This window comes from Pagrus pagrus (assembly GCF_965226575.1).
Source record: "Pagrus pagrus genome assembly, chromosome: 2".
NCBI lineage: Eukaryota > Metazoa > Chordata > Actinopteri > Spariformes > Sparidae > Pagrus > Pagrus pagrus.
In genome coordinates this window covers 8,146,051-8,172,049 of record NC_140186.1, presented here as the reverse complement: position 1 = coordinate 8,172,049, position 25,999 = coordinate 8,146,051, and the positions used below count along the sequence as shown (strand labels likewise).

The 25,999-nt window shown below is 41.4% G+C and overlaps 2 protein-coding genes across 3 annotated transcripts; one reads left to right on the top strand and one right to left on the bottom strand.

Annotated features, from left to right (window-relative positions):
• Positions 1 to 520: 520 nt before the first annotated feature.
• slc5a10 (solute carrier family 5 member 10) lies at positions 521 to 25,824 on the top strand. Its single transcript, XM_084344334.1, has 15 exons — positions 521 to 2,509; positions 2,591 to 2,662; positions 3,832 to 3,936; positions 4,511 to 4,570; positions 4,936 to 5,040; positions 5,159 to 5,264; positions 5,386 to 5,466; positions 5,549 to 5,754; positions 9,732 to 9,867; positions 19,581 to 19,688; positions 19,809 to 19,959; positions 20,096 to 20,264; positions 23,387 to 23,602; positions 24,757 to 24,850; positions 25,032 to 25,824. The coding sequence occupies exons 1-15, from the start codon at positions 2,402 to 2,404 to the stop codon at positions 25,223 to 25,225; spliced, it is 1,911 nt and encodes a 636-aa protein (XP_084200460.1). The 5' UTR covers positions 521 to 2,401; the 3' UTR covers positions 25,226 to 25,824.
• fam83gb (family with sequence similarity 83 member Gb) lies at positions 6,272 to 18,217 on the bottom strand. 2 transcript variants are annotated; one of them, XM_084344313.1, is made up of 6 exons: positions 16,880 to 18,217; positions 14,264 to 14,431; positions 13,199 to 13,323; positions 11,163 to 12,555; positions 10,299 to 10,360; positions 8,789 to 8,899 (listed from the first exon to the last, which is right to left on the bottom strand). In XM_084344313.1, the coding sequence occupies exons 1-5, from the start codon at positions 17,387 to 17,389 to the stop codon at positions 10,340 to 10,342; spliced, it is 2,217 nt and encodes a 738-aa protein (XP_084200439.1). In that variant the 5' UTR covers positions 17,390 to 18,217; the 3' UTR covers positions 8,789 to 8,899; positions 10,299 to 10,339. The 2 variants fall into 2 exon arrangements, with proteins under 2 accessions (XP_084200438.1, XP_084200439.1); XM_084344312.1 differs by lacking the exon at positions 10,299 to 10,360 and having other exon boundaries at positions 6,272 to 8,899.
• Positions 25,825 to 25,999: the final 175 nt, after the last annotated feature.

Below are 25,999 nucleotides of genomic sequence, written 5' to 3'. Positions count from 1 at the left end.
ATTAAACAAACAAACAACTAAAACTCAGTATCAGTATGCAGTATGGTTTCTTCTACTAGGGGTTCATTTTCCTGATGAATCTGTAACAAAAAAAGGGGAAACTGTCAAGGAAGTTATATGGTTATTCCTTTCTATTTTTTCAGATTACCCCAATGTGGGCCTTACAAATTGTTCATTTCTTTTTGTTTTGTTTTTACACTTAAATCTCAGATTTTCTCAGTCGAGGCGACGCAATAGATACACAAAGCCTCTCCAGATAATGCACGGGGAATCTATACAGAATAAGGTGTGAGTTTATATATTCATTTACAATTTGAGTTTGTTTTGATGTATGACTCCTCTTTGTTTGCCTGGAAGTGTCCTCTAAAACATTCAAGACACACAATTAATCCAATTAGATAATTGATAAAGTGTTTGATAATCAATTGATTAAGCAATTTATTAAGCAGAAGTGTCGAAGATTCACCTGGTCCAGCTTCTTGTGTGAGGATTTGGTGCTATGTTTATGTTTTTGTACTGCTAGTCAATAGGAAAAATCATTTATCAATCTCACTTTGGGTTCTGGGAAAATATGATGGGCAGGTTTCACTACTTTCTGTTATTTGCTAGACTAAAATAATACTTGATGTAAATATATAAATAGCTGAGGGAACAATCATTCAATATTATTGGTTTTCCTTTCTATCTTTAGAGATTACACCAATTATCTTTTTGTTTTGTTGTTGCACTTAAATCTCAGATTTTCTCAGTCGAGGCGATGCAATATATACACAAAGCCTCTCCAGATAATGTACAGGGAAACTGTACAGAATAAGGTGTTATAATGTGAGTTTTAGTTTGTTTTGATGTGTAACTAACTCTAAATTCTTGGCTGCATACTGTTTCTCCTGTACACATGACAAGTGAAGCATGTAGACAAATACAGGAACATAAGCAGTAAGCTTTGCTTTGAGTCTCTACTTTGATAACATGCATAATATACTGATATATTGAATAACTTTGATTGATGTATTTATATGTATATACTTTTTTGTATTTGCCATGGATGGATTGGAACAATCAAAATGTTAAGTCTCTTGACTTTTTTCTATAGGCTTTTGCTGCACACACTGTCTCCTTTCATCTTAAGCTTTTACATTTTGTTCTGCGTGTGTGCGTGAGATTAATGATGATGTGTGTGACGTCAGGGTGTCTCGATCGACACCATCTGCTCCTTATAGCAGACAAACACCGGCCAGCAGTTTGTGTGTGACACTGAGTTAATTTCACATCAGGGAGCACGGAGGGAAAACTCACTCAGCTCTCGTCGTCTCTTCCTGTCGTACTGTTCGTCCGCTCGTGTTGTCGCTCAGTGGAAAATATCCAGATGTGTTGAGAGTATGAAAAAAACCCAACAAATTTAGATTTTGAGAATGCACACACCGAGGGGTGCAGACTGGATGTTTCCAGGTATTTAAACATGGAGATTTATCCTGTTTACTATGATTAAATCTTTTGCAAAAGTTTGCATTGATTATATCTGTATGTTCTGGTCACACTTGTTTTTCTTATAAACATTTTAAAATTAATTAACAATAATCTGATCTATGATAAAACTATGTTGAAAAATAATAGTAATGTTGTTTGGTATAGCCTACCTACTATTTAAGTCTGAAATTAGAAACTGTAACACTCATCCAGAAATTTCACACTCACTCATTCCTTCTTAAATATTACTGAATGAAACTTGTCCGTGTTTCTCTCTTACACACTTTCACTGTCCCTACTTAGCACTTACCAGCAGATGTTTGTGTGTTTAGACGCTAATGATTATAAACTTGTCACCGCCAATGATTGACCATCTTTGTGTGTGTGTGTGCGTGTGTGCATGTGTGTGGACTCTGGTCCACAAGAGCATCTGCTGTACATCCACTGCTCACCCATACCGTGCACTCCATTATCCCCTAGCACAGCGTGTGTGTCAGCGCTGCAGGTGCCACATTAAGGTGATGTGTTTAATCATCAATTCAACCAAGGGACTGCCCTCTTCACACTTAGACGAAACACTCTGTGTCCAGCAGAGAGGTCAGCCTGCAGTTCAGCCGAGAGTGGACTTTCGCCGCAGGCTGGAGTGTGTTTTTGTGTGTGTGTGTTCATGTTGGTACAACTGTTTTTGTATGTGTGTTGGAAGAGAAGTGAACATTTACAGTGTGTCTGGTTTTAGAGAGTGTGATGTGATCTTGTCGGTGTTCAGGGCGTTTGCAAAGTGTTAGGTTATGAGAGACGGTCGATAGCGCAGGTGTAAGGGTTATATTCAACAGGCGTGTGTGTGTGTGGTTGTAAGGATAGGGCAATACAAGAAGCAAACGTGTGTGATTTTGGTGCATTTTTAAGTGTGTGTGCACTGTTGTAAATATCGAGGATGTCTAACTCCACCATCAGCTTCTACGACCGGCCTCAGTCCTTCAGCTTCTCTGACATTATTGTCATAGCAACCTACTTTCTTCTCAACCTCGCTGTCGGCATCTGGGTGAGAGTTGGAGGTGCACATATGTGTGTTTTTTCCTGCATATGTGTGTAGATGCTTGTGTGTAACAGTTTTCTCTGTCAGTCATCATGCAGGGTCAGCAGGAATACGCTGAGCGGATATTTCCTGGCTGGACGGGATATGGCCTGGTGGCCGGTGAGTTTGTGTGTGTGTGTGTGTGTGTGTGTGTGTGTCTTTCGATCTGCTCTGTAATGCCTCTGACATCACTGATTTTTTTGTGGATAAAGGCCATAGAGAGGTTTCTAATTCTTGAGATGGCCTGTGTTTCTGATCTTTAGTTGGATTAAGCTCTTCTGACAATCTAATGAAGCAGCGTCTTTGTTTGTAAATATCAGTAACCTTGGATCTGATTGTAAATAAGTGATATTTAATATTTGGCAGTCTGGTGCATGTTCACAGACAGATTGCTGGTGGGTTACGCTTGGCAAACTTAGCGAAGAAAATATATTTGTGAATCCCATTTTATGATACACTTCTACTCCACTACAGTTCAGAGGGAAATAATGTACTTTTTACTCCATTAGATACATCTGACAGATAGTTCAATTTCAGATCAGTTCAACCATATGATAAGCGTACTTGTTACAACACATTGTTGAAAATTAAATGAGCTATTTCCAACCGTTTTAGTCTGTGACCCTATACAGAATAAGTGTCTGGTTAGTATTGGACAGAATTTCATTTATGATTACCATGGCTAAATTAATTGCGATTCACGATATTATCCTGATAATCAACAAAATATGCTTCAATTTCTTAAAATGGGAGTAAAACATACACAACATGCATATTTTTATTGCATCACAGATGTAACGATATTCACAATAATCCCAGTAAAGGAAATTCATCATGATCATCTTATCTGGTGTTTTTTATTTAACCCCAATCTACAATTAAATCTGATAACGTCCCATCCCAAGAGCCTGTTCTGAGTCCATTGTGAAATTTCCCTCAACGTCTCATATGGTTTTATTTTAAATAACTGTCTGAGGCTCAGAGAAGTGGAAAAGAAAAGTCAACAAATGATTTATTTTTTAAATTCTTTCCTTCCCCATCAATCATCTCATGTATTATATTGACATATACTGAAAAATATGATGTAATGTATAAAAAAAATACATTTATGACCACATATTTTTGACAGTATATTGTCATTTTGCATCAAGAACAAATGCTACTTTATGTCCATTTTGATATGGATTTAAAAATCTCCTATTAAAAATCTATTTTGCATATATTTCTAGATGTTTTGGAAGATATATGGTAATTAAGTATAAAGTTTCTTCCATCGCTGCTGTGCACAGATTGGAGCGTCTCTCTTTGCCAGCTCAGAGGGCTCTGGTCTGTTTATTGGTCTGGCTGGAACCGGAGCTGCTGGAGGCATCGCTGTCACTGGCTTTGAATGGAATGTGAGTAGACACACGTCGATTCACTCAACAAAACATTATGAGCTGCTATTATAACAGCATTAGAGCTAATACAATAGCCACTAAACACATTATCGTCGGGAATGAAGCAGAGCTTGCCTGCTAATCCGTCTACATGTTATTTATTTTGTGGCGCGATTGTGGTATTAATAGGGATGACTTGACAAGTATTAGTGTAGGTTAAAAGAAAACAATTACATTAGCATTTTGATAGCTATTCTATTCAATGAACTTTTTAAACATGGCTGTCTAGACCAAAGACATGAAATCAGATGGTGCATTTGTGTTTTAACAACAGCTGTTACATGGAGCCTGCTGCAGGGGGCAGCAGCAGAAAGATTTTGTCATGCCATCCAGCTTTAATAGGTGGTTCATAACACACAAAGCAGTTCACTGAAACTGCAAAGTCTTGCACATGAGCTTGTAGAACTAAAAGAGATAAAAGTTTTACAAAAGTTTGACCAGAGAGATTTTTTTTCTGCCTGAGGCAACTGTCGTAGACAATCTGGTCAAACCTCTCCGTCCTCTTTGTGTCTTCTTTCCTTCTTTCCCACAGGCCACTTACGTGCTGCTGGCTCTGGCCTGGGTTTTTGTGCCTGTCTACATTTCCTCAGGGGTTAGTTTGCACACACACACACACACACACACACACACACACGGGTGCCTGTGTGCTTGTTAAGGCTGGTTCAACAGGAACGTTTCAGTGCCAAGAGACATGAGACGCCTTGAAAATTCCCCAACAGGGTGTTAGACTACACCACAAACTCATCTGTCTTCAAATAACGAAGGACATAAATTACTTATTTCCTGGGAACATAATTATTTTAAAAACAGGGGAGGTGTAAACACATCACACCACAGTCAACGGCTGCTAATTGGCGGGTCTTAATGATCTCCTGAAAAATACTCTTTTTAGCTTTTTTTTTTAGCAGTGTCTGTGTAGCTGCAGTGTGTTGAAGATGTTTAAACGTGTGTGTTCAGATCGTGACGATGCCAGAGTACCTAGGCCGTCGTTTCGGAGGAGAGAGGATCAGAACCTACCTGGCTGTCCTCTCACTGCTGCTGTCTGTCTTCACAAAGATATCAGTACGACACTCGCTTTGGCCGCTTTGGCTTTCCACCATTTTGCAACATCATCTTCTTCAGTATGAGATTTAATCTTTGCCGGCATTGTTCACTGATGTGTTCTTTCTTCTGTCTCCAGACTGACCTGTACTCTGGGGCCTTGTTCATTCAAGTGTGTCTGGGGTGGAACATCTACCTGTCCACTGTCCTCATGCTCGTGGTCACTGCTCTCTACACTATTGCAGGTACACAAACAACCACACACATAAACAATTACATCCAGCGTAACTAAATCTATTTTTTAGGATACCCTTGAGTGTTGTCGGCTGATACTGAAAGATTTCCACTTTTCTCACTTCCTTTCAGGTGGTCTTGCTGCTGTCATCTACACCGACACCCTACAGACATTTGTCATGATAATAGGAGCAATCATTCTAACAATCACTGGTTTGTACAGTTATCATGTTTTATAAACAGCTGCTCTATTTTAAGGATTGTATTGTTGGAGTTGTGTTTTACGGGTCCACAGCTTTTAACAAGATTGGTGGCTACGGCAACCTGGAGCGCGTCTACAGCTTGGCGGTGCCCAGTAAGATCATTCCCAACAGTACCTGCCACCTGCCTCGCGAGGACGCCATGCACCTGTTCAGAGACGCCGTCACTGGAGACCTGCCCTGGCCCGGCATGACTCTGGGGCTCACCATACTGGCCACCTGGTACTGGTGCTCTGACCAGGTACATTTATACACAAGCACAACACATGCATGTGCAGGAAAAACAAGCAGAAACCACCACAGCTGCAGATGTGACTTAAAATGCAGTTCCTCTACTGGCCACCAGAGGCTGGCCAAAAAAGCCCTCAGACAGTGAAGTGAAGAGGGAAAACGCTTAACTACAACATAGGGTTGTCGACATCTTCTAATATGTGCTCAGGTTGCATTTTTTAAAAATATTTCTCCATTGAAATGATACATAAGGAACAATGTCTTCGATAGCTGAGTCTTTTTAGCAGCGTTGGTTCAACGTATAGCCGAAACAGACAAGTCTAAATTCCTCCCTCCTAGTGTTTCCCTGTGGTATTACTGTTGGCGTGTTAGCAACATGGCTACCGCTAATAGCCTAGTTACTGTCCAAACAACCGAAAGAATCCCAATTTGATTTTTATTTTATTTTATTTACTGATCTACTTGAAAGAATGCTGGTTTTGTCCTAGCTGTAAGGGGAAACACAAATCAGCGAGGGAACACAACAGTGGAGCGCTCTGCATTGATCCATCTCTCTTCACCTTCTTTGCCTCCTCGAACAGCGGGGCTCTTTTTTTTTTCCAGAGTTTCCAGTTATTCCAGTTGTTCCACCATTACCTGGGGATAACGACCGAGTAAAACAATGCCTCTTCCAGTTTTGGTTGCGAAATGACAGACGTGCTTCCTTTGTGCCATAGTCCTTCGTTTTTCCGGGAAAAATCCAGCCCGGTGGCAGACCGAATAGCGTCATGAAAGCACTGTGCAATCATTATTTACTTCAGATTGATGAGTTAAAGGAAAAACATTCTCTATTACTCATTTAATTGTTGAAAGCCACACATCATCACCACCTTGCCCTCCTGGACATACTAGAGTCCAGTGGTCTGTCAGTTAATCAAGGAAGTTGCTGCATAGTGTAATTAATTCACAATTTTCTTTCTCCCCCCCAAAATTTAAGTAAAATATAACCCCAACTCCAAAAAAGTCAGGACACTGTGTTAAAATTGAAATAAAAACTGAATCCCTTTCATACCCATGTGGAATTGAAAACAGTATGACAAAACATTTAATGTTCAAACCGATAAACCAGAACTTCTTAAATGGACCTTGTGGTGAGAATGTTTTAACTACTGTTTCCAAGATCAAGAATACATTTTCAATCTCGCTGTTAAACGTGTTTGGTTTTGTTCATACTACTAACCCGACAGACTCAATTCTACTAATGCGGCTGCATTCACAAATCCCAGTAAAAGAAGAAAACCACCATGTTGCCCTGATGATGATTTTGCGCCAAACCCAAAATCCAGTCTCCAAAAATATCTCAAGAAACCTAAAAGCTACAATTACATTTTTTTGTAGTCTGAGGAAAAAGCAGGCATGGTTAAAACAAATACCTTACTGTACACGTACACACAGACATCAAACTGTTGTGGATTATTTCCAACAATCTTTCTTTTTATTTACAACATTCACTTTTGGTCCCATGTCAGTATTTAAAATTGTATCTAAAGCAGTAAATGTACATCAGCACAGGTAATCCAGTAAATCCTGTACATCCAGTACCAAAAGCAATCAACACAGCAGCCCTACCCTCACACCATCAGTAACCAATCACAGTGGTATCAATGCAAACCCTGACTCTAAGATCAGTGGGGAAACATCAGCTGATTTTACATGTCACAGATACACCATATCTGTGTAGGTTAGATACAGAAAATCAAGGCAGTCCACAATTCAGAAAAAGAAAAGCAGTTGAGGTAATTTGCTTAAAAGATTGTTAACAATACTGAAGTGTAAGCTGAATCAACAGCTGACCAAATTTGGTACATACCCTGCCTCCGGTAGAAATCTCATCACAACTCTTTGATAAACAAAATGGAGGGGTCCGTGTGTGTGTTATGCATGTTTGCATGGATACAAATATCAGCTGATATAAATTATCAAAGCTTATATCCTCCAAGACATTAGCCAGACATAGGGTGACCAGATGAGAATGGGTGAAATTCAGGACAAAGAGGATTTTGGGGGTGGGCTGGTCACAGTGGCAAACGCTAAAATGATTAGCTGTCATTATCAAAAAACCCTCAATGGCTGTGTGGGCCGAACTGTGTGTAAATCATTATCCATAGCCATGGATGGTTTAATTTCCCTCAACAACATCATTACGTTGCCCTTGCAGTTGCTATTTATAGATTTGTGGGACTGTACACAGCTAAAAGAAGAAATAGCAACAGCCATAAGTCATCTAGGATAGAAACTGCTGTAGCCAATGCAGAGCCGACTGCAGGGTGACCCCAAAAAGTGTTTCACAACGATCAGTATTTACTGTTTTATTGGGTTATACCTAATCAAAACTCTGCTTTAGTGTCATTTTCGGGACAATTAGTACAGGATTCTGGATTTGGGACAACTGCTTGTAATTTGAGAGTTTGAGAGTCACGAGTTTTTCAGGACATCTGGTCACCCTAGCTGACACTACTGAAACCATCCAATCAGAAGCCTTCTAATCAGGAAGTATTGGACTGGAAGGTGATGTAATTCATTTACAGACAAGCATATCATCAAAATAATTGCCAACTGTTGCTGACAAAGTCAAAAGCCGCAATTAAATAGTCCCTTAAGTTGAGCCTCAGGGTTTTAAAACAGGAAATGACATGCATACCAGAGATATAGGAAGATTCCACACTGAAGAGTCACCTTTTTTTTTTTTTTTCAAGAAGTGTCTATCGATCATCCTCGTGTACCTGTACTGCCCCACAGTTCTACCTGGTAGGCTTGTTATTTTGAGGCGCTTTCTTCTGCGGCGCTCCACCTCGTGCCCTCAAGTGTCTTAAATTGCTCAGTTTTGAGAAAGATACTCCTAATAACCCTGATTGGTTGCCTGGCGGCTGTGGTGAGGAGTGATCCACCTTCCTGTAACTCGGGCTGTGGCGTCGCGGCGACCGACCGGACCGCGTCTCAGCGTGCAGCTGAGCCGAATCAGGCTGCAGTGTCTGGCCCTGCCAGTAACGGTATCCTCCAATCACAGGGCCAGCTGCTCGGGTGGGGCGGTGAAAACTTCCTGGTTTGGCAAGGACTACTTTAGCTCCTCCTCTCAGTCGTGGATCACGACCTGGAGATCTCGAGCTCTGGAACAGCTATGACAGGAAAGAGGAAGAAGAGAGATGAGATCAGTAAAGCCTCCACTACCCATTTCATACATGGAGCACCTCAGGGATTAGTCCTCAGTCCTTTAAATACATTTTTTAACTTTGTTTAAGTTGTTTTATTTTATGTAAGGTATTATTGTTTTTCATTATCTGAGCATGAAGGGCAGAGTGACACTTTGTGCAGAAGTAGGTCGATTAAGAGAACTTGAAATCCTAGTAATACGGCAGCCCTGAGAGGAAAGTGAAAACATTTTTTTAAGGAACTTAGACAGATTATCCTAGCAAAACATGTTTTCACCTGTTCTTATGTCATAAACACAGGAGAGAAAACAAAATGATTCATCTTTTTTTTTTTTCCTTAATTGCCTCTCAGGGCTTCCGGTCAATACCATTTTGCATATTAACAATACGATACTATACAGTAGGTGGTTGCTCTTAGCCAGTGGTCCACCATTAAGTTTGCATTAACTGTAATCCACACTTCTATTGCATTCTGGTTACACGACTGCAACTCTCTTAATTGCCATATGTGTCAGTACAACCTAACCGAGCTTCAGCTTGTTCAGAATGTCACAGCAAGACGATCACAAGATCCCACAGACGACTGTGAATAACACCAATCCTGGCGCCTTTAAAGTGGTTGTCTGTGCCTTGAGTTTTTAATGATTTTAAAGGAATGTATGTGAGTAACATTTCTAACCCCTCTACTTGCATAAATCTCCTGTATGTTTTATCATACTTAACCTCTCTTGGTCTTATGCCTTTTGAAAAGTGCTATGTAAATAAAGTTGACACTATTATTGTTATTATTTGTGTGTAGGTGATTGTACAACGTTCCCTGTCTGCTAAGAACATGAGTCATGTGAAAGGAGCATCGATCCTGGCTGGCTATCTGAAATTGCTGCCCTTCATCTTCATCATCCTCCCTGGCATGATCAGCAGGGCTCTCTATCCAGGTGCGTGCACGGACATGTGGCCGGCTTATCTCGCACACATATACACACCTTTTGATTAGGACAAAGGTACGACATGTTTACTGTATGCAGGCAGGTAGTGGCTCGCTCTGACAGCAGCGGTGAAACACACCCATTTTTATTGGGATTTGATTAAAGAGAGCATCTGAGTCTTCCCGGTAACTTTCCTGTGAACTTAGTCGTGACGAGCGTTTCTTTCTTGTGTACCTCTGCTCCTATTCATGTCATGATTACTCATGAATCATTTCAGAAGGGTTTAAAAGATTAAGACAAGCATTGCGTCAGTATCTGCTTGTCAGTATTATTAAGGCTGCGTCTAAAAACTAGTTGCATAAACAATTAATCTGGTGATTAATTTTTCAATCAACTAATGAATCATCTATTCTATAATATGTGAGAACAATGAAAATTACATTTTCCTAAATCCCACAGTGATGTCTTCATACAGCAGTGATTACTTTGTCTGGCCAGCTGTCTGAAACAAAAAAATACTCCATTTAGAGTTATATAAAACAGGGACAAACAAAATGTTCTTGCAATTTAGAAGCTGAAAAAGTCCAACGTGAGACAACTAGAGCTGCAACGATTAGTCCACTAATCAATAACGTGATCGTTTGAGACGTTCTGAACTTCTCAAATATGGAGATTTCATGCTTTTCTCTGTTACATCACGTTAAACAGAATATTTTTGGAGACATCACTTTGGACTTTGAGAAACTGGGATGGACATTTTCACTATTTTCTGACATTTTATAGACCAAACGTTTCATCTATAATGAAAATAATCACTAGCTGCAGACCTAGAAAAATGAAAGACAATTTCCCAGACTCAGGTTTAAAATCCAAAGATTTACAACAGAAAAAGCAGCAAATCCTCACATATATTAACATGTAACATGTAACCTAAAATAATCATTTATGGTCATCAATTGTCTGAATTTCAATTTAAAAAGTAAATCCTGCACACACTTTTCGCCTCTGCATTAAGTAATTGCATAAAGACCTCTCTCTAGACTGATCGCTTCTGGTGTTTTGGATGCTTTTATAAATTAATCAGGTGAAAAGTGTGTCTGGGAATGACTCAGTTTCATTGCAAGGGTTTTATTTTGTGGGTTTTAATTCCTTGCACCACAAAAAGAGATAAGCCAACTGGTGTGCGTGTTGCCTTCGAGTCATCTGGCCATAAACTGTCTGTCAATTAACTAAGCAATTGGTCGACTAGTTGTTTCGACACCAAAATATTAGAAATGTTAACACAACCTCTACTGGGCACTCACCTGTCCTATGTGCCTGTGCGGCGAGGGGTTTGCTTGTCGGCGGAGGTGCTGTGATTGGCGGATGAGATCCTTGCTGTCCTCTGACTGGCTGGGCTCTCGCAGATCCAGCATGCTCTGGGACAGACGAGCCATCATGTTGACCCCGTCTCCTTGTCGATGCCCGCGACCTGACCCTGTCGTCACTCCGTTGGTCAGCGGGTCTCTTGGCTCTTGCTGGGAACAATCAAAGAACTCCTCTTCTGATGCTGTGGAGGCGCTTGAAGGGACATCATTGGCTCCTCGGTCACATATGACCTTGGTGCTGTCTTGGCTCCCGTCATCGTTGCTGCCGGAGTCCCTGGCTTCATCCTTTAATGTTAGGCGGCCATGGCCCGTCGTCAGCTCCTCGCTAAAGTCATCTAGACCTTCTAACTCTTCCATTTTCATCAGAGTGACCTGTGGTTGGTCAGGCTGCTCTGAGGATGCGGGGTCTATGACTAACTGCAGTGTGCGGCGTTTAGGAACAGGAGGAGCTGCAGTTTGTGGAGCCTCTGGAGTTTGTTTAGAAACGTCTGTTGGCTGTGAATCGGCAGTAACTTTGGATGGTGATGTAGGAGTGTGTGCATTGGCTTTTTGTGTTTCTTGTGTTAAAGGTGTGTGTGGCTGCTGAGAGGGCCCTCTGGCATCTGTTACATCAGTCTGTTCTTTATTCGGAGCTGATTGTGTTTGCTCTTTGTGCTGTTTTTTGGTTGGACTCACAGGAGTAGAGGCATCTGTACTTGTCTTCCCAGCAGGATTACCTTCGGCTCCTGCAGTTTTTGCCTCCCGACCTGTAGCAGGTTTCTCGGTCGGTGCTGGTTGCGTCAGTGGGGAGCTGAAACGTATAGCCTGGCTGTGCTCAAACCTCTCCGACCTCTGTAAGTGAACCTGATGGGCTCGCTTATCATCCCTGATGTTGATAAAGCCAATCACGTCGCTTGGTGGGTCTGGCTCTGGCCAGGTGGGCAGGTACGGGATCAGGTACGCTTTCTCCATGTTGACTAAAGCCGGGTGTAGGGGTGGCTCTTCATGAACATGCCTTGGGCGTCTTTTCATTATTTTTAACCCAGTGGGAGTCTGGGAGTTCTTGTTGCTGGAATTTTGGTCAGAAGAGGTGGGACTTGTGTGGGCTCCTGTGGCAACCAGGGCATATTTGGGATTGATGAGCTTCCTAGCAACAGCAGCTGACACCGGAACAGGAGCTGCCTGAGGGATCGGGTCAGGGATTGGCTCATCGACCATAGGAACCTTGTTGAGATTCACACTTCTGGACAGGAGATAAAGTTCACGAAACTCCAGGTCGAAGGTCTCCACAGCCTGTCCTGTGACCACAGTGATGAGGTTACGGTCCAGACGAGATGAGGACCAGGTGAAGCTGGAAAAACACAGACACAGACACATCAACTTGCAGCAGTGACTCCAATAATTAATGTGCTTACAACTATGACATGTGAAATGAAATGTTTAGTTTAATCATTACACAAGTCTTTTGTACCCTTAAGTCATCCATCACATTTTTATCTTTAATCACATCATTTCTTCACCTTCCTGATGAAACTTAGGTGAATTTGCATTGCCAGATAAAAGTCTGCATGCTGCAATAACTCAGTCTCTCGGGCAGGGGCGTACTGGCTTGCAATGCTGTCAGCCACGGAGTATTTTTTGATAATGCATGCTTCAATAGATTTTTTTGGCCACTTGGTAACACTGCTGTAAAGGCTGTAAATCCAGTAGTGACATATCATCTAATTAAGTTGTTATTGTTAGCAACTTAGCTAACATTTGCCTGTTCACACCATGTCCCCAGGAGAAGTGTTGGAGCATCAAAGCCAATTTGACATAGTGTCCAAACTGCAATTACAACGACAAACATACTTTTCCCTTTAAGCTTACATTGAAAAAGATGTGCCTGTGGATATTTCATCACATCGTTTTTTTAATCCATGTTAAAACAAAAATATTGATTAAAGCAGCTTCAAATACACGATGAACAATACACGGAAATGCACACTGTTTACCTGTATGAACCAGAGATGGCTCTGTCTCCATCTACCAGCAGGAACTTCTGGCTCAGCGATCCACGCACTTTCTGTGCCGACCGTGTGAAGAACTCCACACCTCCACAGCAGCGCACACGTAGATTCTGCACACACAGACAGACACACACAGACACACACACACACACACACACACACACAGAGTACAGGCTTAATGCAATGAAAAGCGAGGCCCTTGGGGGTTTCATGTGAATAAGAGGAAGGACTTTAGCGGACAAAAGGGAAATAAAGGCGATTAAAGAATGAATTTTCTTGTCGCTCAAGAACAATAATAACACCAGCAAAATTTTGTGTTGGCTGACTCTACAGGTTAGAGCATAGATTATATCTATGTATGTGCATGCTTGTATGACACACCCTGCTGTGTTTGTCTTTTGGCCCTGTGATAAGGGTGTGGTTTCTGGCCTCGTAAGTAAACGCTCCGTGTGAAATCTCACAGCAGACAATAAGCAGAGGATTTGTAAATGTTCATAACAGCAGCGGAGATGGCAGATAAGAAAGTAGATGAAACAGAGAAGAGGTCTGGCAGTTATAGTTGTGAGGAAGGAAGAAGGAGAAATGAAAGAGATTCATGCTACAGAAAGTACAGTGAGAGCAGTCTGGTTGATCTAATTGCCTGCAGCACAGAAGGGAATGTGCCAAATCTGTTTCTGGCCTCCAGACCAAAATATTTAAAAAGCCCCCTTGAAACATTAAGTATTTTCTGTTACTGCCTAGACCAGTTCAACTCAGAGAGGCAAAGAATAACAAAGAAATTCAACAAGCTACTGCATGCCTACTAAGGCCTGCAAGCAAAAAACTGTCAGACTTACTTCATTCAAGTGCCCTACTTTCAGACATTTCCCTTGTTAAGTAATAAATTGTGACTTTAATGAAAGAAATGTGTTTAAAATGTTGGAACTGCGTTTTTTTTTAAAAAATAAACTGTTTTCTGTTATTACACGCTTATCAAGAGTTGCCATCTTTCCAACTGGATCATCTCCCCGCTTATCAAAACATCATCTGGGTGTGTGCATGTGTGCATACCTTTAGGTGTCCGCGGTGCATATCAGCTCTGCCACACATGGAAAGAAAGCAGGGGACTGCAGCCATGTCAATCATTATGTACACAGGAACTTTGCGTTTGTAGCTTGCATCCAGCAGGTCTCGAAAAATATCAACATCTGTAAACACATCCATCACCACGGCTATCACCTACAGGCACACACAGAAAACACACAGAGGAAACCACAAATGGCGTTAGTGCTTCCTGCTCTGAGGGTGGATTCAATCTGTGCAGCTCTTATCAACATTTTTACAACCATTTAATCCTCAAAGGAAGCTGGGCACTTAAGAGAACTGCCCCGAAAAAGTATCAAATACAAAGAATGTGTCTAACTTCTCTGAGCATAGATGTCCAATAAAGAGGCTAGAAACAAAGAGTGCTTTGCAAAGTGGTGGTAGAGTGTGAAGTGGCTGGATAGTCTGTGTTTCTGCTGGTTCAACAATACAGCAATCCTAGTGACAGCATGGTACTCTTCACACTGCACTGTCCGCACACTCTTCACCTGACCCAGACTGATAAATGTACAGCTCTGGAGAAAGCTTGTTAGTGAGCCTTCAGGTCAGAATATTTAACCACAAATGTTAAACAAACTTTCTTTGTCATTATACCTGTGTACAACGCGATGTACTTATGCAAAAGAAGATACGTTGCAAAAATAAAAGTATGTAATTTACTCTGCACAAATAGAGAGCAGTTTGTTGTTTGCAGAGTTCAGTTAAACAGCAACCTTGGGAGAAAGCTGTTGCCTGAAAGTGCTGGTAGAGCCAGCCAGTGCCCTCCAAGCAGTAAAAAACTCTGGAGCCGAGTCCAACTAATTTCAGTCTTTGTTGCTCTGGGGCAAAGCTCTGCTTTATGTGCGTATACCAGCAGTATGTCAGAGGTAAGGGTTATATATGGGGTGCTGGCATGTAACATTTCACTGACGTCAGAGGATTTTTTTCCACTGGCGTGTCAAGATCAGACTTGTGTTATTAAAACTTTGTTGTATGCATGTGTGAGTGTGGTACATGTCGGACAAGCAGGGAGAGCGAGTTAAGGTTTGTGAGCCAAGATGACGCAATAAAATCTAATTGGGCAAAAGAAGATAGATATAAATTCCTTACTTTATTATCATATATGACAGAGAAAAATGGCAAAATAGTTGCTGATTAATGTTCTGTTGATCCACTATTCAATTAATCATCGAATCAATTCAGGTTTGAACACAATGGCCTCATTGTGTTGAAGCTTATAAAACTCTTTTCCCTTTTTCAGACAAGCACTGCTTTGTAGTTCATGCCTTGTGGTAGTGAACTGCATGATGCCCTGACACTTTTTGTGGAGACTATTACTGTGGTTCATTGTGTGCTGACTCAACTCACTGTCGTGGTAGACCTACATTGTGAGGAGGGCTGCACGAAATGGTAAAAAGAAAAAATCATGGTGTGATTTTGACTGAAAAACTATTAAAATCATAACACACTCACATGTGGAGGACAAGATTTGTAGACCAGGGCATCTCTGCAGCACAACAGTACATCTTTATAATGCTGTTTTGTCACACATTTGACCTTTATCAAAAGATTGCAGCTTCTCTGACTTGGATATTGCACTTGGCTGTGCTGTGATTACGATGATATTTCAATTAAGCGTGCAGGCCTGATTTTGAGCCTCTTTATTGTAGTGTTTTTGCATCAGATCGGTACATGTTGAAATGTTGTGTCCACCACATACATTAAAGGGGCACTATGTCGTTTTGTCGAAGAAGTTCAAACTAAGAATTTTAATATTAATGAGGCAACAATACAAACTCAGAATCCATAACTGAATAAACAAGCTGTTCTCAGAGGAAAATAAGGTCCACAGAGCACTGTTTGAAGCTATAAAGGTGGCAGGGTCCGCCACATATAAACAAAGTAGAACAGTATGAAATTGGGTTGTCCTTTAAGGTCAGTTTGTTATTCAGTTTATTCAAACATGAAATCAAAGACAGTTTGTTTATTTAGTTTGTTTAGGCATAAAAAAATCTCTTCCCCAAAACTACATAGTGCGCCTTTATTGGATGAAAAATAAATACGCCAGACAACACAATGAAGTCCTCAGTGCAATCTTAGAAGTGTTCTCTTGAAATGTGGTTACACAAAGATAATGCTGAAAAATGTGCAATAGCTACAAACTACATATAGAAAAAAAGTCGATTATTCAATGCAGGGCCGTCACATGAAAGTGTGCATTTGTTTCTGTTTTGTTTAACTCAGAGTATTGTGAGGTGTTTCTGTTATTTTCCATGTTTGATTTGGTGGAAATTCCCTTAACTTCTTTAAAAGTGCACTATGTAGTTATGGGGAAGACATTTTAACATCTTCATTGACTGATTTATTTTATTTTTTTTTAATGCCTAGACAAACTAAATACACAAACTCTCTTTGTTTTGATGTTTGAATAAACTGAATAAACAAACTGACCTTAAAGGACAACACAATTTCATACTATTGTACTTTGTTTATATGTGGCGGACCCTGCCACCCTTCTATCTTCAGACAGTGTTCTGGACCTGACAGTGCCCCTTTAATGACACCATCATCTTCATCATCTTCATCATCATCATCACTGCCTACCTTGTTGGCTGATGCAATGCTCTTCCGCACCACCTCCTTGATGTGTGTGTGCCCCTCCACTGGAGGTTGGGTGTGCACGGTCACGCGCGTGACCCCTCGGTATGACACGGCCTCGGGCCAGCCGAGATCCAGCTCCGCCACTGAGGCCTCGGACCGGTCCGGCCAGTACTGCAGCGACACATTACCGTCCCCGCCATCCTCCACGTACCCCAGGGAGACCGGGGTGGTGTTCCCCGGGCCCGGCGTCCCCGGCGTCTCTGGCTTCTGGTGATGCTCGTGCCCAGGCCGGTACGCTTCCGCTTTCTGCGCAATCCGCTCCAGCTCCCGCTCAGACAGGAACTCCCGGACGCCCGCCTTGCTGAGGTGGTCCATGAACGCATCGCGGCCCTTGGAGATGAGCGCCTCCACCGCCAGCCTCTGGTCCTCACTGTAGAAAAACTCCGGCTTGCCCTCACTGACGCGCCAGTTGACGTGGTGATCGTCCAGACACTGGACCTGAGACAGCGCCATGACCTCGATATGTATCCCCCTCGGTCAGTAAACAGTTAAGCACAGAAACCACTCTGACCCAGTTTCCAGTCGTCCGGGTCAAACCTCCAGAAACTGCGGTCTGTCATTACGGTCCATGGTGCGTCCGTGAGGCGGTAAACAGATTCCTCCGGTGGGGAAATATTTTCATGTGCGGGAAATAAACCCGCTAGAAAAAAAAAGTCCCCTGAGCACCTACTCCAGCCCAGATCTCAGGTTACACACACACACACACACACACACATACACACACACACACACACACACACACACACACACAGGTGATGTTTCAACAAAACACCTCCGCCCAGCCGCCACGCCCTTCACCTGACAGGGGCCGGGCAACTCCAGCGGCGGCCCGGTTCAGCTGCTGCAGCCGCGGGGCCCGGCAGACACGGAGGCAGGCAGGCAGCTGTCTGGGTGTGTGTGTGTGTGTGTGTGTGTGTGTGTCTGTGTCTGCCAGTGAGTCAAGCCAAAGCGGAACACGTACTTAGAGATACAGAGAGAAGTCATTAATCCTCCTTTTTTAATGTGTTGAAATTGTTGGTGACTCACGAAGTTTTTGTGCTGACGAGTCTCTTCTTCTTGTCTTCTCGGAGTCAGCGGTTCACAGCTGTTCACACAAAAAATGGCAACTGTTGAGCTCGAAAAAAAGTCGCAAATACCCCGAACACGAAGAGAGAAACACACGAGTCTCAACTTTCACTCGGTCGCCGGGTTGTCTCTCTCTTCTTTGTCCTCCCTTTAAAGTAAAAACTCCTCCTGCAGACGGAAAGTTCACGGAGGTTTTCGGCGCTCAGCGTGCAGCTACCGGTGAGTGTCTGACCCTGGAATTCGGCAGAGGAAGCTTTGTCACCGGGGGCAGAAAGGCGGAGTGTCCGGTAGTCTATTAGGAAAGAGAGGGTATAACTCCACCCTCCTGCTCGGACAGGAGGAGAGAAATCATTGTGCAGTGTAATAACTCACCCAGTGTGATCATGTTTCACTGACACTATTGGACGTTAGTGGGTTTTTTTTTTTTTATCTGGCAGCACTCTCCATGAATGTTGATTGAGGCTTGTTTAATACTGATGATTAAAAAATGTCCTATTTAGGGCAATGCAGTGCAGATACCAAACTTAGTGCTAATCATGTGTTTACTGGTTTCTGATGTGTCACTGTGAGTTCAGCTGGACTTTTAGCGATAAGACATTGCATCAGGAATAACCAAGAATGTGTGGATCGGTTTTTATATATTTAATTACAGTGATGTCAGGTTTAAATGTCATTTTTTCCATTCATTTTTCTTGCAAGTAGCACCTTAAGGGTACCAGACAACTGTCTGAAAAGCAAGTCCCAAGTCATTTTTTTCTTAAGCAAGTCCCCCCAGGCTACTGCAGTCTTACCTGCAATATCCTGTCTTAATAATAGAAAAAAGAAGATATTAGCAAGTCAAATAATGATATCTTTGGCCAATGTATCTAACCTGTTCAAGAAGTATGACAATAAACTGAATTGGTGTTATGATTATTGGTCTTCAGGGACAAACCTGTAATCAAACTTTATTAAAGTTCTTTTATTTCTTAATTTATTTTCAGTCAAGAAATATCACTTTTAAACAATGAAATACTGACCGCCAGAAAAAACCTAAACTGAAAACATAAAATGAGCACAGAGTATTTCGACTCTTTGACATCCAAGTCCAAGTCGCATCTCAAGTGAAGTTGCAAGTCACTAAAACGATCGCTTGTGTAATCTAAAATATATATAAATTTAAATAAATTAACATCACAAAGATATTTTAAAATCAGGACACAGAATGATGATCACAGCTGAACTTCTTAATACATCTGATATTACATGAAATTATGTGTATTTTTGACAGAATACAATACAAACGGAAGGAAATTAAAATTATTTAAGGGGTGCTTAAATCATCGTATGTGTATTATTAACATGATATCAACAATTAATATTTAAATAACACTGTTACTGGTAATACTCGTCCACTAACCTCCTTCCACAGAGCTCCTTTAACCTCATTTTGCTCTTTTAAGTAACTGTAGTATTTCAGCCGAGCTCCTTTAACCTCACGAGTATAATTTAGAGCGAAGGAACATGAATTCTACATGAGAGGAACAAACTGTCACGTCTTCCACGCCGGTGTGTGAGTGACCTGTGACTCATATTTCAGACTCTGTAGGATGTGTGGATCCAGAAGAGTGCGTGCGAGTGTGTGGCGCTGAGGTGGGATGCTCCAACATTGCCTTTCCCACGCTGGTCATTGAACTCATGCCAAGTGGTGAGAATATGCTCTCATGTCTAATATCTTTATAAAGACTTATTTCTAAATGTGTGTCAACTGCTTAGCATATGTTATTATGTGTGTGTGTGTGTGTGTGTGTGTGTGTGTGTGTTTCAGGCTTGCGTGGTCTTATGATAGCGGTGATGATGGCTGCTCTGATGTCATCGCTGACGTCCATCTTTAACAGCAGCTCCACACTCTTCACCATGGACATCTGGAAGAAACATCGCCCTCGGGCCACGGAGAAAGAGCTGCTACTGGTCGGCAGGTATGAAACTGCCGGCTGACCTAGCACTCTGATCGTGCTAATAGAGATTTAATAGCAGGATTAATAAAAAAAAAAAGAAATGGGAGGTTTGTGTGCAGAGAAAGTGAAAGAGAGGTACTGTACATGTTTGTTCCAGGATCGTGACCGTGATCTTGGTGGTGGTGAGCGTGGTGTGGATCCCCATCCTGCAGTCGGCCAATAGCGGCCAGCTGTACGTCTACATCCAGTCGGTGACGAGCTACCTCGCTCCACCCGTCACTGCTGTCTTCACGCTGGCTGTCTTCTGGAAGAGGACCAACGAGCAGGTAACACATGACAAAGGATTCATATAATGCAACTAGAGCTGCAACTCACAATTAATTAGCACTAATTACAGTCAAAAACATAAAAGTACACAAGTATTTAGTCATACAGATGAACAGAACTAACACACAATGCAAGCGTACATTAGCACAAACCAAACTTAATTCAAAGTTTACTCGATTCTAGACACCAAACTACTCATCAGAAAATTCAGGAGTTTTGAGTTTTGCACTGTGTGTCCTCTCTCCTACACTGTACAGTTTTATTAGCCTCACATGAGATCCAGCTGCCAACATCTCCCACTGCTCGGTGTGGAGTCAATATGTCTGTGTGTGTTTGTGCACAAGTGAGTGTCTGTGTGTGTTACTCACATATTTTATGAAGTGTATTGTTTGTTATTTCCTCTCTGAGAACCAGCGTGAACTTGCTGCTCTTTCACTGTAATAACAACTGAAAGTGATTTTTTCTGACTGATAACAGAGTGAGAGAAAGTGTGATTATTCGAAGATAGAGATTAACACAGAGAGGTAAAGTAGATAACAAAGCTGTGGTAAGTATGTGTATTAGCCCAGAGCCAATAACTCATGTGTTGAAACATCTCTCCACTGCAAGTAAAGACCAGTCTACTGGATTGTCAAGATTGTATCTGTGTTAAGTGGAGCAAGTCCTGGGTGTGGCTGCTCTCCGCTGACATGCTGTTTAACTACTACAATAAAAAGGATTTTCACAGGATTTCCAAGATGAAAGGGTTTTTTTCCTCTTTACTGGAATGTAAATATGACCCTTATTCAACTCTCAATTAAACTACAAAGACTCTATTTTAGTTTACTGTATAATGTGTTTATAATGAACTTGCCTACAGCCAACACATCCTCATACCTAAACAACTATATAGGTTGGTTGCCAATGAATCCCAAAAAGACACAAGCATCCGTTGCAGAGTACCAGCAACAGGCGGTGTACCAGACCTTTGTCATCACAAGGTTAATTTCATGAAATAGTTGCAGATTGTTTAGGCACCAAAACAACTTAATGAGGTTAAGCCAAGAAATCTACTTGGTAAGGTTAAAATAAGTATGTTAGTTATGTAAAAGTGATGTTTCTTAAGTTAAAAAACTCACCATGACTAGGGTTGGGTGTCAGACTTTGATACTTTTATGGCACCAACCGAATTTAATATTGTATGGTAATAACCGTATCAAAGTCGAGGTACTGGTATCGAAATTTATACCCAGCCCTACAATTGACTTTTCGTTTCATACGGGGCATGGACGGAGGTCTCCTGAGTGAAAGTCCTGTGTTTGTTTGACCCATCCACCCACCCACCTCCTCCTTTGTTGTTTTTATACTACCTCACCTGACTACCTCCTTTGCTCTGTCATAATTGCTACGACCACTAGAGGCCAACACCTATCAATAAATGTAAATATAGTTCATAGTGACCTACTTGCACAGACAACTTAGAAAAAGCTTGTAATGAGTTGGTGATCCCCTAACTTTAAATCCGTCGTAAAACAATATGTAGCTTCGATTGTCACGTTCTTCCAAGTAAAACAGGATAGACAGACATAACATGTGGAGAAATTTGATGAAAGTGCACGTGACTGAGTTGGTGATCACCCGTAGATACACAGATGTTCCATGCTCCTGCTAGCTAGCAAACTAATGAATCGTAGCTCTGCGCCACTAACAGTTTAAGTCTGATTGAAAGATGGATGACATGATATTGGTGGTTCAAGCCTTCGTAAGCACCTACGGTCATATTTTGTTTTACAGGAATAAAAAATGATTATATTTTGATATGAGAATACAAAGATGTTTATTTTTTGTGTTTTTCTTTTGGCACATATTGTTAAATAGGTGCACAATATGACCAGAATTTTGATCTGAAAGGGTTAAAAGGTGGTAACCCAGATGACCAGTTTTAAGGTAAACAAAAATAGACTCAAAATAAACAAAAAAAAAATCCTTCTCAATCATTCATTGTGTGTGGCAGTGTCTGTATCTGCAGAGATCCTGCCCTTTGCCTGTATTGTGTTGTTATTTTGCTGGTTTCTGGAGATTTCTGGGCGTCACCAATTCTGAATAGAGATAGTTGATCGATTGTTGAGGGTGTTTACTGCCAGGTCATCAAATACTGACGCTTTCATTTGGTGGCTTGCCAGCTCAGAGCGTCAGTGTTTGTTGACCTTGGAAAGAGATTCAACTATTAACTTGTTTACAAATGGAAACAACATCGTTCATTGTATGCTGTTAAATCTTTATGCCTAGACCTGCAGAAGACCAAACTCATGCTCACTGGATGAGTTATAAAATGTCACAGCCATCCTTTTCCTTTCGTTTTATCATTTCACTTTACACCCATTCAAAGTTACTGAGACAGGTCAATGGCACCGTTACATAAAAGGTGTGAGGTTTTTATTTGTTCTTATAAACACAGTGTAAGAATATCGCTGTAAGAATCTTAATGGCGTTGACTCACAGGGTCAAAGGGCACAAGTTACCGCACAGGATGTGTCACACGCTGACTGTAGTCTGACACTGTTGAGAGCAAACAATACAGACAGACCCATTTAACATGGGAACATGACGTGTGCAGTCTTTGAATCTTTGAACAGAGCGGCAAATGTGACACATAAAGGTGCTGATGAACCCTGTAATTAGCGTCATTATATTTAGCACATGTGTCGTCTTGTGATCTATTCATCTTAGGAATTTACATTTAAGGATTTTATTCCAAAAAAGAATAATGTACATTAAGATTTATACGAATTAAAACCAACAACACCTCTGAACTTAAAATAAGAAGTAGAGGCACTGATGTTTGATTTGTGTGCTGTGACAGGATGATTATTTTAATGTGTTAAACCAAACTGCACAGATCACATTCTTTGCTGAAGCTTGAACAGAGAGTTGTTTGTGTCACTGCACGTGTGTGTACTTAAGTGAGAATTGACATGACGTTGACAAATAATCGCGGTGGGAAAGTGAGAGCGTTACGAGCCGAACACACCCGCGTGTGACCCCGGGCTGCTGCAGGAATTACACTGACGCTTCTTGCAGCAACTTCACAGCCATGAAATGTAACCTGTGTGTGTTTATATGTGTCTTTGTGTGTATTCAGGGTGCGTTCTGGGGCCTGATGGTGGGATTGGTGGTGGGTGTGTGCAGGATGGTGCTCGAGTTCGCCTTCCCGCCTGCCAGATGTGGCGTTGTGGACTCGGCCCCTGCAGTGCTGCGCAGTGTCCACTACCTCCATTTCGCCATTCTGCTCTGTGGCCTCACTGCTATCGTGGTTACTACTGTATCACTGCTCACACCACCGCCCACCCACGAACAGGTGTGTACACATAGATACAGTAAACAGGACTATTAGGGAGGTAAGCGTATGTAAGTGTTTTGCTGTTGATACACCTGTTATGTTATCTGATGAAAATAAAAGAAGAGAGAGAAGAAACAACGCTATCTGAAGCCTTTCTAAATTCAAAAGATCGCCAATCGAGCAAAATCTCTCACTACAGTGAAACTACTGTTGTGCACAATAGGAAGACATTTTAAATGCTTCATATTTTTAAATCTCATTTAAGCCGGTGACCCATTTGTCAAATCTGACGTCACTCCGGCCTGTGTATGAACTCAAAAGGCAAACAGAAGCCTTTCTTATACATCGTGTTAAAACACATTTCAAGAGAGCAACCCTTTTTGTTTAACCTCCCCTGTGTGCTATTCACACAACGTACCGCCATTTACCTAGTCACACATCCATCCATAAAACTCCCTTGTACACACAGAAAACTAATCATGTGTGTCAATACTTTGCAGAAGATATATAGTAATTTAGAGGTGATTTAGGTGAATTGTGTTGCGTAAAACATATCATTTCATTCATATTATCTAAGAATAAAGTGCAACTCCACCAATTTTATACATTAACGCGTGGTTACAGGTCTTGTCGAGTACTACAGCATCGCTGTCTCTGGCTCTGCTGTGCTGATTGTGATCATTTGTTTTTAAGCGGTCCATAATGAGTCCAACAATGTTGTAGGAGTGCAATGCTAGACCAGTGGACTACTTTTCAAAACTTGGCACCTACATTACCCACAATGCATCTTCGCCACTGAGTGACATCACTGGAGGCAATTTATCAGATCACGTGCAGCTTCTTGATAATATTTCAATTAATTTTGCAGCCCTAAAGATTAATAATTATTTCCGGAGATAAACATCTAGAACATGAACATAAAGACTGAACAAAGGTGCAAAAAGCTGTCCAAATGAAACTAAATCCACCAATCAGGACCTCTAAAGCTCAATAATTAACATGTTACATCTCAATTATTGATTTATGGATTTGTTATTTTATAAAAGAGTCCAGCTAGCTGTCTCTCCGGGTTTCTCCAGTCCTCTGTTCAGCTTCTGTACATAAACTATAGGTTGTATTTATGCCCGTCAATATACAAAATATAAATTCATTTCCTTTTCCTACTCTCCCAGGTGTGTAACCTGACCTGGTGGACTCTGACTGAGGAGCAACCAAGAGAAATTCCTCTACAGAAAGTGTCCACTATCAGCCACCGTAGCTCCCAGGGTAAGAGTCTGGATATTCACTCAGAATAAAACCAGTCATCATGTGATAAACAGTCATCTATTCACACGCTGCTGTTTGAGTAACTTCCTGTCTCTGCTCTGTATGTGTGTGTATGTGTGTGTGTGTGTGTGTGTGTGTGTGTGTGTGTGTGTGTGTGATGATGATGATGACGATGACGCAGGCTCTGAGCCGACACGGCGGGTGACATGTGGTCAGGGGACAGGATTGTGTATCTCGGCATCGCGACGATCCGAAGAGACTCCGGCTCCCAGAGTTCTCAGTGTTAGAGAGAGTGTGTTCTGGTCCAGGTTCTGCTGCGTCAATGCGCTCCTGCTGGTCAGCATTAACATTTTTCTCTATGCATACTTTGCCTGAGGATCAGATTTAACTTCCTGCCTCACCCTCCTGCTGAACTCCTGCCAAAGATTTCTACATTATGGAGGAGGTGGGGGAAACAAACTGTTCTCATTTTACATGAATCCTTCAAAATCACAGGAATGTACTGTATATCAGACGAATCATGCAGATAAAGCTTCAGGTGCTGTAAAAAATAAATACAAATCAGATTTCAAACTAGAAACGGTGACCAACGAGAACATTTTCATAAAAGACAATGTTGAGAATTGCGTTAATCTGCATCTGGATCCACATTTGTATCAAATGACACATAATGATAGATAATTATGAGAGACACATGCCAGAGTTTTTTTTCATTCAAGTATGTACAATGCTTCTCTGAGCAGCTCATGTTTTGTTCAGTGTTCTCTTTCAAAATCACTTCAACATCGTTTTTTTTTTCTTTTTTTTTTACAATTAGGCTATTGGCTTGTTCATTAACTAGTTACCTAGTTTTTAAAGTTTGAGAAGGGTTTATACAAATTACAGTGAAGCTTGTAGCTTGTAACAAGCTAACATGAATGTGCAGTTAGTGTTCAATAAAATGTGACTTCTAAATAAAAGGGACTCACGCACGAGCTTACAACATATATATATGATAGAAAGATTATATGAATGTAGGGAAAATATATTTATGTGTGTTTTAGGTTGTATGTGACTTGCATTTCTATGTGCTTGATAGTAATTATATAGTTATATTTATGGCCTTGTGTCTGTCATGCTAGGTTTTGTGACCCTTCAGTTGTTGTCCTT